This window comes from Lonchura striata, chromosome 2 (genome assembly GCF_046129695.1).
Source record: "Lonchura striata isolate bLonStr1 chromosome 2, bLonStr1.mat, whole genome shotgun sequence".
NCBI lineage: Eukaryota > Metazoa > Chordata > Aves > Passeriformes > Estrildidae > Lonchura > Lonchura striata.
The window spans coordinates 97,137,613-97,154,257 of record NC_134604.1 but is presented as its reverse complement, the minus strand read 5'-3'; the positions used below and the strand labels follow the sequence as shown (position 1 = coordinate 97,154,257).

Here is a 16,645-nt window from a genome sequence, read left to right as displayed (position 1 = left end):
GAGGGTAAATGGAGGTCTTGGATCCTCGCCCTTCAGTTGGCACCACAGAGGTACCCACCCACTTGGGCATCTGTGAACCTCCTGGAAAGTCTTGAGAACGTGGAGAACTGAACACACTGTGGGTGTTACTGTGCTTACTGAAAAAGGCACCTTTTAAAGACATGGGAGTAAAACAGCATGGTGGGGTTGGTTTTGTGTGAGGAACCAGCTGTGTTGGGTGGGGCGTCCTTGCAGCATCCTCCCCCCTCAGAGGGCACCAAGACTCAGGACAGCATGAAAACACTGGCAGCCATTCATTGCAGCTGTAGCCACATGATGGCATCTGCTCCTGGTTTGCTGCTACAGCAGATCTTGAATGAATTTCCTGAAGGAAAAGAGAAAAAAAAGGCAACAATGCAAGTCCCTCCTTAGGCAAAAACACTCAACTGAGCACCACATTTTATGTGGCAATGAAACATCCTTCCACCCTGCCTCTGGTCATGTGGCAGCATGTGACAGGGAGCACAGCATTCTTCTGCCAGCCCTTTCCTCAAGGCACCAGACTTGACTTGCCAAGGATCAGAAGCATTCCCCCAGCCACACCAAGTGCTCTGGGTAACAGCTCAGCTCTGCTCATGCCCCATGTCAGGCAGCCAGCCATCCCCTAGGAATGCAATTACACCCAGAACAATACAGGGGAGGCTAGATAAGGCAGCTTTTTCCTTAGCTCCCAGGGGGTATTTTATAGTCTGAAAGCTGGTATACCCAGGTTCTTCAATAAATTCTGTCAATTTAATATCTGAATTTAAAATGAAATAAAAATGCCTACCTTAGCAAAATACATTTTGCCAAAGACAAGAGACTTTTTAATAAATATCTTCAAGTGTCATAGAGGCCTTTCACCCTTGCTTGCTGGGCTCTGTTGCTGGTGAGTTCCACAACTTCAGTGGAAATGAGGCCAATGCTGAGCAACTGGAAATCTGTGAAAGGCATGAATGGGTGAGCTGAAGGCACTGAGGCAGCCACAAGGCTCCACAAGGAGAATTGTTCCTCTCTTCCAGGTGTCTTCATCATCTCACAGGGAATGGGACAGTGAGAGCTGTTGCTCGTGCCTGAGCTGCTGGGCCCACAGTGTGCTCACAGAATTCATTCTTCACTGGGCCAAAAGAAGGGAGAAATGCAAGCAGTGCTGGCCCTGGTGGCAGGACACCCCTCGCTCCAGTTTGGCAATATTTTTACAGGAGAAGCCCAGGGAGCTGCAGCCCCGTGCTCAGCCTGCCCCTGGCATCAGCTGCGTCAGCAGAGCTGCCTGAGCACCAGCCTGTCAGCTTTGGGTCTGTAAAACCTTAGAAAAAAGGTCTTTGTGTGTTTTTTCATGGCAACATCCTCAAATATGAGCTTTATTGGTACATTACTGGGAGACAAAAATGGCATGTACTGTCTGCATTTATTTTGTGAAGATATTGTACTGCAGATAGTTACTTAATGATTCATTTTATTTCAGATAAGATTCTAATTATACCTGTGAAATTGTGGGATGGCCTTTTGCCTTGCTTCTGCAGACACTTGTGGAAGGAACTGATAAATATTCAGGTGCAACTACACAAAAACTCAGCTGTCAGAGCACACATATATCACAATATACACATATAAGTAGTCCCTAGATTTTAAATTCATAGAAACATCATTTCTGCTGATGGATAAACAATAAATTAATTTGCTTTGTTTTAGAATTTTTTTTGTTTTCTTCTCCAAATGTTATTGCATTTTATTAAAAAACAAGCACCCAAGAAGATACTACCTGAAGTGATGAACAAATATTCTGTTTAAGAAAACTGAAATTTTCATAAAAATAAGGTTTTAACATTCAGTTCACTGCTCACAAATATCCTTCAAGCACTGTCAAAAATTCCAGCAACATTTTCTCATAAAATTGCCAGTGCTTTTCCTTCTTTTATTTTTTTTCAGGGCTGTTTTCCAATGACAGTTGGGGGATTTAGTTGGTTTTATTTTATTTCAACCAACTAAAGCAATGATTTACTATGTGGGCCTCCAACAGGCCAATATATAATATTTGTTTGAGACAGGCACATCCAAACATGAAACAAGTCCAAATGGATCTTTCATTTCAGAAAAAAATCCAGATACACAGCACTTGCTGGGTAATAGTATCTTCTCCAGCCCAAAGCATGCAGGGTATAGCATGGAGAAATAAAATATTAATGAACTAGGCCAAAATAGTACAGGAGAAAGCAAGATGGCATTCATTCTCTCACATTAATTTCATTCTGGGAGCTGATCAGCTTATCATCCCCCCAAAAGAGGAATGAGCACCAACCCTTTTGTCGTTCAGATGTGGGAAGGAGTGGTTCAAGTAGCAATATGTAATAAAATTAAATTTCTTCTTTTCTACTAGAAATGCTGGTGTTCAGTTCTTACTGTAATAGACTTGGCTCAAGAAATAAATCAGGCTGTTGGTGGTTGTTTTTAAAGTAAAAGTTTTGTAGGTTTTGGTGAAAAAAGCTGTGAGACAACTTCTCAGCTTAGAGCTGTGCACAGACTAGTCCCTCTCTCCCCACCTGCTTGCTTCTCTGTCACTGCAAACCAAACACCAGGCAGAAATGGGCTATTTTGTACAGACAGGAATGTTGGGTTTTTTGTTGATAAGGGATCTCCAGTGATGTATGCAGTTAATCTATTGCTCCCCCAGTCTCCAGGGGACTAGTGGAACTTTTACAGTGATGAGAAGTGCTGGTTTTTCCTATACCAACTAACACCTTCAGTTTCCAAATTTGCACCAGGAGAAATACACCTCAATTTATTAATCTTTTGCAGAGTCTGGTACAGAATCCAGAGCACTTATAAAAAATTATTTTGTACCAACACCTTTTTTACCACTCTATATAGAAGGTCTAGGATTTATCTTAAAATCTCATGTTGCACATACATGAATAGATTTTTATAGCTCTTACTAAAGTCTTCATCAATGCCTCTGTACTAAACAGACCTAAGTCAGGATGCCACTCTAACTGTTGGTGGATTAGAAAGGTTACGTTTTTTTAAAATTGCTTTGATATGTGTTCTTTGATCAAGTCATGAGACCTGGACCTTTAATGGGGATATTAAAAAAAAAAAAAGATGTCTGTGAAGGGCTCTGAGTGAAGCACTGGCTCACTGCCTTTGTCATCCTCTGTGGAGGAAAGCGAGTTGTGAATGATTAGACACAGTCATTTTATTGCACACAAATTTCTCATGATCCTCCCCAAAGCAGCTTCTGGGAAAGAAGCTGACAAGCAGCTACTGTCCAGGGCTTCAAGGAAGGAAACACCATGCTGAGGGCTTTTCCATCAGATCTCTATCTTGGCAGTCTAGGTTGCCTGTCATGTGAAAAGGGGAGTTTTCTCAAACCCTTAATGGTTGATTACTCTGTCAACACCCTCGAAGGATTCACATTAACAGGTTACAAAATAATTTTCTTTATTAATGAAGTTGTGACAGGTCAGGGTTCAAGGATTGCTGGGGATAGTGTTTGACTGAAAAAACATATTCAAACCAATATATATTCAAATCAACACAGTGACAAGCTCCAATCCTAACAAAACTTAACTCAAGAAAATCATTCCATGCACATGGAATACAGATCTTGCCCAACAGGCGTCCCCTGTGGGGAAGAAGACAGGTTCACCCTGTCAACTGACCCCAGAAGTTACTCTGGAGACTTCCCCAACTTCTTCCCATTCTTAAGTTACTTTTATACTATTTCTTTATATTTAGGTGGAGATGGAGTGACTTAAGCCACACACCTTACTCACTGAGGGGTGGTCATACCTTGGGGGTGGATGTCAGCAGAGTACCTGGGATAACCTTGGGATGGGGATGTGTCAGTCCAAGGAGAGGGATTTTGCTGTGGTTGCCCATGCAAGGGCTTCTTTTATCTCCCTTGGTTTTCAGGTGCTCTTCAGCTTGGAAGCACCACCTAGTTCCCTCTGCAAACATTTGGACAAATCCTGGCTGTGCTCTCTGCTCTGCTCCGTCCTCTGTTTAGTCCCCCTTAGATTGTGTTGTGTGTGTGAGGTCAGATATGCTCACCATGCTGGTTCCAGGGAGCAGCAGCTGCATTTTCCCTGCAATTTCTGCACTGTTGCCTTTTTACCCTCGTCATCTTTCCACAGTGCCCTCACTGACAGGACTCTCTGCAGGCACTCGACAGCTTTTTCAGTCCAGCTGGCAGGACAATGACTTAAGGATTGCAGGATGTCTCAAATGCCCTCTTAAGGGTCTGACATTTCTGTCTTTGCCTTCAAGAAGATATTCAGAATTTTTCAGGAACTGCAACACAATGTGTAGGGATGTGATGCTCATTTGACACCATGGATTTTCAAAAGCCTAGAGAGGTAATTCTCAGTTTTAGAACTGCAAAATGGCAGTGCTTTGCAGCCAAATCTATTTTTATCTGTTGTGCATTTGACTGTGATGAATTACTCTAGTGAAGGACAAGGATGCCACTTTGTCCCAGTATTTAATGGGAAGGATAGGAAAGTGATGAGCAGAATCTTTTTTTGATCTCTTGTACTGAAATAATGACTAATGAATTACATGATGAAGTCAAGGCCTCTTTGAAGGTAAAAGATGTTAGACCTTGCAGCCATGAAAGAGGATATAGCTGCTTTCCTGCAGCTATTAGGTTTTGTATTCTTTTGGTTTTTTGAATATATTCAAAAGGAAGTGGAAAAAACCCTATCTCTAAGGAAACAAAGATCTTCCTTCCTCTTGGGAAGAGTCAGCAATGATGATAAATTTCTTGCCAAGTGAGTAATTTCTTCACTTAAAAGACTTCAAAGCTTTAAAAATTATTTTTTTATACCACAAAACTTCAATATTAAATTGTACGTGCTCTTAATGGTCAGTGCTGATCTCACCCTTGGCTGGAAATTATACACAAAATAATTGCAGGGAAAGGAGCTATTTTGAGTGAGATGCTGCAATATTGTATCTTCCCAGAACAGCTCTAAAAGTACCCTTAATTGTACTGCACACTGACAGAAGTGAGAAGCAAGTGTTTAGGACTGCTCAATGCTTCCAGTGTTAGTTGTCACACAATTTTCAGGCTAAGTAATATATATATATATATATATATATATATATATATATATATAAAATAAATGCAGGAAAACTAAATGACAATTTCAGCTTGACAGTCATAACATTGTCATTGAAAAAATAACATGACTAAAAATAGGACCACAACTTAGCATTTATTTAAGAAACAGGTAAAGTGAGAACTTTTATATAGCACTGAAGCTCCAAACCCACTGTAGCTGTCTCCTTAGCTCTTGTATTTTTTATTTTGAGAAGCTGTTATGAAGACAGTGCTGAGCAAATGTCAGAACATGAACTGACACAAGTGTCATGAAAGTGCATTTCATTCTCTTTTTTTGAATATATGATGTGTTGAGGTGCTCATCATCAGCACACTGGCTTTTCTAGCTTTCCAAATGTTATGTATTTATCCTAACTTAATGTTCTGGATCCTTAAACACCTCAGACCTAGATGATGTGACACACAGGACTGTTTTTGTTCTGAGCACTAATTCCTTTTGAAGGCTTTGGACAATCAGCCTTAGCTCAGGTCAATGGTTCAGCCTCTTACATGGTCACAAAACAAGACCCCATTTCATGTTGAATCCCCCCCAAGTACCATGGAAACCATTTTGTGGAATAAAATCCAACCAAAATCTACACAACATTCAGCCTGTTAATGCTAAGCAATCCCCTCCCCTTGCATCCTTTCAGGTCAGTGCCTTAAGCTCTAAGCAGAGAAAGGAGCCCATGGGAGCTCCTGACACAGGGGATGACTGTGATGACTTCAGAGTATTCTCTTGTGAATAGAGAATATTCATGTGAAGTTCTTCAAAAACTTCCAAAAAGAAAAATTAACAATTTACCTTGATCAGAACTAGAGTCTAACTTATTTTATATGGAGAAATGTCCTGTTCAGGAAACTTATTTGGAGGAAACTTTAAAGAGTACTTCAACCCAATCTTACTCAAATTGGTTCCTTAACAGCTGCATAAATTTCCAATACATATAGCATAGGAGGAAATAAAATCAAACAGCAATCATGTGATGTGAACAGCCATAAAGGTGACCTGATTCAGAGGGAAAAAGTATTCAACAGGAGAAGTCTGACAAAATTCTGGGAGAAAAATTGCTGGCCAGCCTGGGAGATGTGAGCCTGGGGACCAGAAGCATTCTTGAGAAGTGCAGCCAGCATCTCTGAAATGCAGCTGGGTACTAGAGACATCCTGAGACACCCTCAGAAAGTTCAAGTCCAAGGAACCGTAACAGTAACACAATCTGAAAAGCTGAAAAATAGTCTGGAAAAGGGGATAACATCCTGAGAAAGAATGTATTGCTAACTTCCACTGGCTGTTTCAACTGTAAGAGCAGTACAAGTTCCAAAACAGAACTGAAATCATAATCTGTCAAGTGTCCCAGGTGAAAAACAGAAATTAACTGCATTCACTGGCTGCTCAAAGTGGTGGTGTCCTGCGCCCTCTTATTACTCTACAATAGAGATGATTTTCTATCTAAATCAGCTTCTCTTTCTTTTCCTGCACTGCACATCCTTGTCCCTTTCCTACACAGGTCTGCAAGACCTTGGACCATTTCTGGGGAAGCCCTGCTGACACCAAACTCTGTGACAGGGATTGTACCTGCATTGAGATCCTGCCTGCTGTTCCACTGCTCCCTCACTCAGCCCAAGTCTGGGGCTGGCCTGTTTTATCCTCCCACCTCTGGGATGGCTGAGTCCCTTCTGAGATCTGCAGCTTGGTGTCTAATCTATACATGTAATTAACCTGTCCTGAGTGTGCCTGCTGTTGTATTGCTGCCAAGTTTGCTTCAGTAGTAACAACTTAGTTGTAACCTGTAATTTATATATATATATATATATATATATACATACACATTTAAGTGCTAGTACTACTGGGTGCTGCTATATTTGATTGTTGCTATAAATTCATTGCTGCTGTATCACTGATTGTTGCTATACAAATGCTGCAGATACTATTCTGTAATAGTTATATATATACACACACACACATATATACACACACACACACACACATATATATATATATATATATGTTTTCTTTATTATAGGTGTACTTGCTAATGGTGAGTTGTGGTGTTTGTGGAAATCTGTAATAAAGTAAAGAAAACTGAGGCTAAAGCGTCCATGCCCTGTGTATTACAAAATCCTTGAACCCATGGTCAAGGTCTTTAAACATCCACAGGCCAGTGACACCACATCACAACTTAAGTTGTGACACCACATCACAGTTTTAGTCACTCAACCCCAGCTCTTACGCACAGAATGCAAAACAGCCAGAAAAGAATAAGGAACAACACGCAGAGAATTCTCTAATATCAAAATATAGCAATTTATTCAAGACACTGAATATGATCTGTTGATTCTCTCCTTAAAACAAATGAGCTACAATACACAAGGTGAATTTGAAGAAAGTGTGGGTGGGGGAGAAACAAAATAAGGGCTGATGTTTCAACAGAACCTGGGAAATGCTTAAATGAGAACCAAGTCTGGCTGCAAGTCTGACACAGACAATAAAAACTGCAGAAGCCAGAATTCAGAATTTCAGTGAGTGGCTGAAAGAACATTTCTGCAATTGACAAAGAACAACATCTTTTAAAAAGGCAGTAAGAGGGAAAAAAAGGAGGAAAAATTAAAAAGGGAAAAAGAAAAAGAAACCCAAAAACAAAGCAGACCCTTACATTTGACAAAGTGCACTTCACTTGGCTCTAAAATTAGCTATTTTTTTCTTTTTTTTTTTTTTTAAACAAATTAAAAGGAGATTTCTAAGATGTAGCATGGGGTTAATGTGTGTATAACCCTGTAAGTCAGGCCCTTTATTGCCCCATAAGGGACCCAGCGTTTTATACATAAAAGATTCAGTATCCTTCTAACCCACAGAATATAGTGGTTTTTCAGAAACTGGGTTTTTTTTTTCACTCCCAAGCCAGTTCCAGACAGCCAGCAACAATAAAAATCCAGCAAGTCTCTGGATGGTTTCACAATCCTGTTTGGTCACTTAGGTTTTTCCATTTCTCTTCTGTTACAAAGAGCTATAAACAAAATTCTAGGAAGAAATCTTACGAAGTCCCCTGGGCTGTTGCTTTGTGCAGTTCTGTCGCAGGGGAGCCACGGAGAGGCTCTGCCAGTTGGGGATGTGCCGCTGCTGGAGGGGAGGGAGAGTTCCCAGGAGCTCCCAGGAGCACAGACAGTGCTGCAGGTCTGGGCTGACACATCCACCTTGAACTACAGCCTGGAAAAGGCTCTCTCCCCTCATTGTTGTGTTCTGAAGAGACCACGTCCTTAGGTTAAGATTAACCTTTGCAACTACATCTCCTGCCTTCCTTAACAGCTCTCATTTCAGTTGAAAACGATCTACTACAGCATCTTTCCAGTCTTTAGGATTTTGTGGAAGGCAAGAAAAGTGAATTTTCTCAGCTCCTCACATATGCTGCTTGTAACTCAGATGGTCCATATAGAAAACTTTCTGGAGCAGCAGCCTCTCTCACACATGAGCTTTGCAAACCAATTGATACTCAAATTTTGTCTCTCTTGGCTTCTTACCTCCATGTAGGAAAGCAGAGTGATGTTCTGACAAATTAAAAAAAAATGAAAAAAGGAACAGGTGTCATGGACACTGCCCTGTTATCCACAGTAGCTATCCTGGGAACAGCTATGAAACACATGCTGTGGAGCCAGCCAGTCATGGAGCACTGAGCAAATTAAGCTCTTCAAATTCTGAGGTCTGGCCTATTCAGGTATCACTCAAGGGACAGAGGCAAGGCCAGAGCCCATCAGTGTTGCCCTCCAACAGACCAGCAACTTCAGCTTGTTATTCTCAGAAATGTCACCAAAAAGCAGGGTAGGAATTTAAGGAATTTAACCGTTTACACACAATGACTGCAGTAAAATCATTGTCCAAACAACACTTCATAAAACCACATTACGCCTTTGTATTCAAGTTCAAGACTCTTTGAGCAAGTCCTCTTTTTTTTAAAAAGAAGTAGTGACTTTAAATTAGCAGGTACATGTGGCTATTAGAAAGGAGTGCAAAACTGCCACATGGTGATCTACAGCCATGCTCTTGGTGCAAAAAACCAGCACATAAAATCATTTAACACCAAAATAATCCTTGATACTGCCTGGCATCCAATTATTTGAGATAAATTACAAACAACCCTAACTATCACTAGTAACCAAAATTCCACATAACTGTTTTCACCTCAGGACTAATACTTCTAGTTACTAGTAACTTCTTCCCATTCTTTTCTCCTTTCCAAAGGTGTATCTTTAAGAAATGCAGCTGAAGCTGGCAGTGTCTAGTTGCACTAGAAGGACTGAGATCTCCTACAGATGCAAGCATACTGAGAAGAAAACTCCAGAGAAAAGATGGTGTTCAGATTCCACAATGATGCCCTGGAGCTCAGCAGGTCTCACACCACCAGTTCAGCCCAAGGGCTCTGGATTTGCTCAGATCAAATCACACCTTCAGCAGCTGTGGTCAAACCAAGGGGAAGATGCTGTGTTACAGGGACTTTGGGCAGGAAGGTTCTACATTTGTTAAAAGGTTTGTGGCCTGTTTAATCTCTCCTACAGATCCTAGCCTAGGCTGTAGAGAAGACAGCCTAGAAGACAGAACTCAGCCAGTTCTGAGGATCTGTCTGTCATGCCTGACACCACCCCAAGGCTGCCTTCTAGTTTACAGCACTTTGAGTAAACTCTGCCTATGTGCCCTTCTTTGCATTCGTCATTTCCTCAATTAGAGTAACGCAGTCTTCAGCTGGCATCTGTGCAGGTGTCAGAGCTGCAGGAAGGAAATCTTGTCCAAAGTGGATGGGTGGTGCTTTGGAACTCTCCGTTGTTGTTCTGATCATTCACCCCCACAACTTTATGGTGGTTTACATGTTGAGATAGAACTTATATATGATGTCATAACCTAAAGAATCCACTGTCTTCTGAGCACCACACTGAGGACACCCTTGAGGCTAAACCTGTCTGGGCAGACAGTGAGCCTCCAAGTGCAGATCCAGAGCTTTCCCTGCAGGATGCAGCACACACATGGCAACAGCAGCAATGGCAGAGCCTTCTTCTTGGTGTGTGTGGTCCATGGATGGACAGGAGCTTGGCAAGAGTCCATTCTTCAACAGTGACAGATGCAGTCAGTGTATTTCAGTTCACCTGGTCTCATTGAGTCAGTGGTAAAACCCCACCGACTGACTGGAATAATGAACAGTGGAAGGCAGCACTGCTCAGCAAGGCCACAGGTAGCCAAACCCATATTCTGTTAAAATCTGAACTATCTCTAGAGGAGAGAAGACACACAAGCATTTTCTCCTGGTTACTGAAAACAAACAAAAAAATATAGACTAGAGAAAATAAATGCTATATTTATAGTCTCAGGCTTCTGAATCTCTTTGAATAAGTTTGCATCACCAAACAGCCATAAAAAATTGAATGAGACTATGTAAATGACTGGCTGCTGGAAAAGGACTTTAGTAAAGTACTGTTTTTTCTTGTATCAAACACCATTTTTTCTTACAGCACGTTCTGAGAGAGGAGAGAAAAAGGATACTGTGCCTTTCATGTTCCCTGGACTTTGTGTTATTCTTTTTGCTTGAATTACACAACTGGTCTACATTTTGTGGCCATTTTAGGCTTTTAAAACTGTTTAACATAAAAAATATTTTTTTCCAAAAATACACTGGGTTCTTTCTGTTAAAAGTCATCTTTCTCCTGTAAAAATCTTCCCCAGCACTGCATTCTTATATAAAGCACTTATTACACAATTTGCTGAAAGTGCCCTTGAGACGCTAAGATCTGAAGCATGGAGGATTTTTTTTTCTTTTAAACGGACAGAAAGAAAGGAAAAGGAAGTTATAGAAGAGAGGAGAAGCAGTCTGTCAAAAATTTTCATTGTCATGTCCACCTGGCTGCATCTACTATGGGCATACAGGGAAAAGAAATAAAAAAGGGGGACAAAAAGAAAGAGGAGAAAAAAAAGGAAGGAAAAGTTGGGAGTGGAAGGGAGAAATAAAAGGAAAACAAAAGTTTCATCCTAAGCCTGGGATCCTCCAGGCTGTAATATTCCAGCTGATAGAAAACCACTGAACAAAAAAAGTAGTCTAGAAAATAGAAAGTGTTGTGATTACAAAGTTGAGCATTTCATCAGTACAAACTGGTCTTTGAACGTCCTTTGGGAGAGCAACTGTAGTGTCCAAATTGGAAGGAAAAAATACAACACCGCATGGAGGAGGATTTTTTTCCCTTTTGGTTTATCACAGCATTTTTCTTTTTTTTTTTCTTTTTTTTTTTTTCCTTTTTATTAATTTTTTTGGCACAGCTTTTTTTTTTTTTTTTTTTTCCCCAGCCATCAGAGCAAGTTCTCAGATGCAAACCAAACAGTGCAATGCCTAGCTGGTGGCTTCATGCTTCCAAGGCTGAATGTTCCAGGTGGAAACCATTCCCTCCCCCTCTGAAGTGACTGCGTTTTTACTCCTTGATGAAGGTTACGGACAAAATACAAGTCACCTGCGGCCAGGGAGAGTCAGTTTCATGGTACACTCTAACTTTGTTCAAGTTTGTACAGTTCTGGAGCTGTTAAGAATAGTTTTGAAGAGTGCTTCTCCCCACACATTCACTGCTGGTCCATTTGAAATTTCTTCTAAAACATTTCACTTTTACTTCCGCAGATCTAGAACACAAACCTGTGGAGAAAAGACCCCGTGTTAAGAATCATTTGTGAAGGTGATGTGGAAACCCAAACCCCCCTCATGCACCCTGTACACAGGTGGACCAGCCAGATGGATGTTGCACTCCCCAGCTTCAAATCAGCCTCTCTCAAGTACTGGTTTACAGGCACACAAGTAAAGGGACAAACTGACATGGCAGACAGCCCAAGTGAAACCCACACATTTAACACTCAGCTGGGCTTTCATTGGTTTACAAACAAACATTTTGGTGGCACATCTCATAAGATTATGGTATCTATTCAGTTGCCTAAATATCATGTCCGCTTCTGAAATATATCCAAAACAGATGCAGGCTTGGCAAGCATGACAGTGCACATGTGCCCATTTGGAGCTGCTACTGGGAGCCAGGCATGGCACTATCTGACATGGCACAACTAAGCTCAAACAACTGAATCATGTCATAGGTGTTCCCTTTGTTAAAACCAGTTGAAAAATACTCTCCAAAGTAGCTATGCCAACCAGCCAGGTGTGTCCTGCACAAGCCGATCAGGCTACAATTGAATTTTTTTAGAAGTAAGATTAACAGTAAAAAATAATAAGGAATAATAAATATCCATGGCAATATTTCTCTTTTACCACATGACAAAATCTTTGGGTATCATGCTGAAAATTTCTTCCTTTAGTTATTCCTATTCAAAGGAATAGGAATATTCTTCTGTGAAATCAAACTCTGAAAGCCCCAGGGTAACTGTTTGTTACAGAGTTGACTGCTGTGATCTACTCGTCATTAAAGCTGACAGATAATGATAGAAACAACATGACTGCTGTTCTTGTCAAATAAGTATTTAAAAGTCATTCTCTTCTTCAGGAATATTCACCTATTCCACAAACATTTTTCATTTCTGACAGGAACACCACCTCCTTTTAAAACCTTTCAAAGCAGGAGCATTTTTAATACACTACACAGCGCTACTTATTTGTGTCTTGAGCTTCCTCTGTCTTCAGCTCTGTCCCCAGGAAGGAAATACAGCATTCTGTTTTTTGTTGATGCTCCCAGGAAAGAAATCTCCACCCAACCTTTGCAGTGTTTGGTGATCCTTACCGATCCGTCTGACGCGCTTGCTCCCACTTTGTCTCCTCTAGCATTCCAGCAGACTTCAAAGATGCCCCCAGTGCCTCTGTAGCTATGTACTAGAGTTCCACTCTACAAAGCAAAACAGCATGCAGAAATTGGATACAGAAGTTCCCCTTATTTTCTCTGTCATGTGGCCCTATGTTAAAAGGGGGAGCTATTCAAATCACCCAGCTATGGCCATATCGTGATGGAAACTTGTTAGTAAACAGTTAGGAAAGTGATCCTTGCAACAGGCTCCCCCAGAAACAGTAGGACTCAAGACATCTGTTTTTGTCAACTTTGTAACAGTAAAGGCTTGGGGAGTTAGGTTGATGTGTTCTCCTCTACCGGTTGTTGCTAATTCAGGTTGTAAATTACCAGTATCCAGAATTACATCTGTAGAACTATGATGTCCCACTTTTCTCCAGAGTATCACCACTCCTCTGCCTCTACATCTTTGTATCTATATCTCCTCTTCACAACATCTAAGCAAGAAGCATCAGATTCACAGCTGAACTCAGTTTGTAACTAATAAAAATATCCCTTATTTCTAATCTGCACCTTTGCTTCTCAAAGCTGATGACCCCAAACAACGTACCTATTTTCATGCATGCTACTTGTTTCAGCATACAAAACAGAATGACGAGAAGTGTTCTGGGCAGTCACCTCACTGCACCTGAGTGACTCAACTGCCTTGGATTTGTGCCAGCCAATACAACCAGGTTCACCCTGGCAGGCAGGTCATGCATGACCTAGGTACACACATTTTCCATTTAAGCTTTTGCTATTAATGTGTCATCTAAACCAGATGTGCTTCACATGAGGCGAAACAGTACCTGAGTATTCCATATATGGACACATTTGTCAAAGGACCCACTGGCTAGATATTTTCCATCAGGACTAAAAGCTACACTGTAGACAGGCTCTTGATGCTTTGTTAATGTATGGATGCAGACTCCTCGGTCAACATCCCACAGCCGAACCGTGGAATCAAACGAAGCACTGCAAGAATAATTTGGGTGTTAATCAATTTGAACTATATACTGTAAATGTTATAAGAGAATAGCACAGGTTTTCTGTTTTTCCCTTGGCTAAGCATGACATAATGTTTCAAACAGAAAAGCTAAATTGTACCACAGCCTGTATGTTTTTTATCTTAAGAACTACAGTTACAGAACTGAATTCTTGTATGAGGACCCTTAGGGCTGATGTAGGTGTACTTTATGTAGCCCTCAGAAGGCCAAGCTCCCCACTTTTGAGATTCTACCTCCTGTTATTCAGGAAGGTCAAATATATATTGTCATTAATAGGATAAATGGGTCCAGAGAAATCTTACTCCTAATGGATTCACTTTGTTTGATTAATTAGCATTTTACAATTCTCTAGAACTGTGGTTCTTTTCACTTTGTTTCAGTTTTATTTTTGCTACACTCCATTTAAATCCCAAACTGTGGGCTTGAAGAAAGGCAAAGGAAATACTCTGTATTAAAAAAATATTAAAATAATAACTCCAGGAAAGTGAGGTTCTTCCACATCCCAGACTAAGGAGTAAAATAAACAAGTTTTGATACAACTTCTCCCCACACTGCACACACTATTGAACTGATCTGATAAACACACAGTACTACCATCAATTGGCACTCTGCCCGTGAATGTATTTCCTAAGCTCAAATAGGAATTTTGCACAGATTTTCAAGTGGAACTTCAAAGACTATCCAAGCTTTTCTCTGTTAGCTAAGAAGGTTACAAAAATTTTTTCTAACTGCCCAGGTGAGTTGCATGACCCCAGTTAGAAACCATTCCAGCTGCCTGAATCTTGAGAGCACCAGCCTCAAGATTTTCACTCCTAACAACGAGATGCTGGATGTGAAAGTGCAATGCCAAATTTACAACCATTTTATCAAGGCACCTGAAAAGTTAAATACCACATGACTCAATTTTCTTCCTTTGTTCCCCTTTTTTTCAAACACAAATCCTTTCCTTTTGTACTCATCCTCCTGACTTAAATACACAGATACTTTTTAGTGGAATTGCCGGTGGGAACACTAATGGCAAAGTGACAGTAGGTCTACATGTCAGAAAGATTCTTCTTGGCAGACAAGAAAAAGAGGTGTATTTTTTACCTTGCTAACATGATGTTGGAGTTTGGATTGCTGGTGCCTGGTCCTGTAGGGCTCCATTTGATAGTGTAAATCTCTTTGCTGTGAGCCTGAAGATCATGTACACAGGTATCTTGCTTCATACTCCATATCTGAATAAGATAAATAATGAAGAAGGAAAATGGCAACATTATTAATCTCTTGTCAGCTGAATTATTTCAGTTCTATGTTATTTTTACCATTTGTTTATTTGAGATCTCGACTCACTTGAATACACATAAATATAATTTATTAATGCAGGAATTTGTCACATACATTAAAATAACTCCAGTAGGGAGAAGAGTTACACATTTAATAGTATTTATTCAATAGATAAGAGCTAAAGAATTGCTGTACTTCCAAGAGCCTGTAACTATTTTCATACAGAAGTTTAACTATTTGAAGAAGTTTAACCAGAATTTTATTAATACATTGTAACAGCAGTCATTTTAAAGAACAAGAAGAAAATTGCAGCAACTGTTTAGAACACAGCAGCTTTCTCTTATGCTAGTAAAATTTTCCTTTTCCTCCTGAACTCTATTTGTCTCCCTCATATTTTTAACAGTACAGAAAATGGAAGGCAGTCAGCTGTTTCTGCAGTGTTACATGGCCAAATACTTCAGTGTAAGACGAAGAATACGCTCAATAGAGATGACAGATAATTTAATACCTCTTTTCGTCAGCTAACTGAGAAAATAAGATGAAGGAATTCACAGCAGGGAAAAGTCAGTTTCAGAGAGATATTGAAAATGTAGTAATGATTTAACTCAGCTGTTGTAGGTCTGTCCATGAGAATGATGTGCTCTTATGCTGAATTCCCATCAGTGTTACCCGAGACCACTTTTGGGAATGCTACACAAAGCTCACCCATGTTCTATGGCTAACAGGCAGCATGTTCCAAGAAGTTATAGGAAAAGCTCATGAATTCCAAAAATACAGAAGAAAAAAGCTGGAGAGGATTGATTTACAAAGGAAAAGGAAGAAGAATAATTGCCTTAATTTGGAACATTTGCTATTTCTGTCACTGAAGGCTTTTATAAACAGGTGAGGCCAGGGATAGCAAATCACTAGCTCTTCTGCCAAATTCAGTGGTCAGGAATTTGAACTGCTAACAGCAACACTGAACCATGGTGGTTTTTAAAACACAGCATGCAACTGGGCACCAAAAAGATGTACTACCACTGGGTCAGGATATTTAAGCAGAGCACGAACAGTTATGCAATAGTGCTTTGTGGCAGCGTGACAGGCAAGCTGCTCCCTTTTGCCTGTTTTCTGTAAATTTTCAGCTTTGTCACTAGCCTGCAATAATACATCTGGAATACAGAATGATGAAAACCTCAGTGGGTATGTGGCAAAGACAGAGCAGAAGTCAGTCTACCTATGAACAGGAAATATTCATAACGCTGACATTCTCTTAGCTCTCATCTGCACATTCTGCTGCTGTCTCAGTTTCATGCTAGAAATGTCCCAAGCTTCAGCTGTGTCAATCAGCAGTGCAAAGAGATCTGAGTCTTAATTAACACAACCATATGGCAAGGAAACTATTACTGCTACAATTCTAGCCACAAAACCAAATCCTTCCTGGGATATTTGCATTTTTTAAGAAACCAGCATAAATCAACAGTCCAGCAGG

General features: G+C 40.5%; 1 protein-coding gene across 4 annotated transcripts in view; it reads right to left on the bottom strand.

The window, feature by feature from the left end:
* Positions 1–7,400: 7,400 nt before the first annotated feature.
* TBL1X (transducin beta like 1 X-linked) overlaps positions 7,401–16,645 on the bottom strand; it is a 191,233-nt gene continuing 181,988 nt past the window's right edge. For all 4 annotated transcript variants that reach the window (XM_021527743.2, XM_021527745.3, XM_021527744.3 and 1 more), the window contains 4 exons: positions 14,998–15,125; positions 13,711–13,876; positions 12,863–12,964; positions 7,401–11,775 (listed from right to left, as the gene is read on the bottom strand). In XM_021527743.2, the coding sequence (XP_021383418.1) occupies positions 11,749–11,775; positions 12,863–12,964; positions 13,711–13,876; positions 14,998–15,125 (423 nt within the window). In that variant the 3' untranslated portion in view covers positions 7,401–11,748. The remainder of the gene's footprint in view (positions 11,776–12,862; positions 12,965–13,710; positions 13,877–14,997; positions 15,126–16,645) is intronic.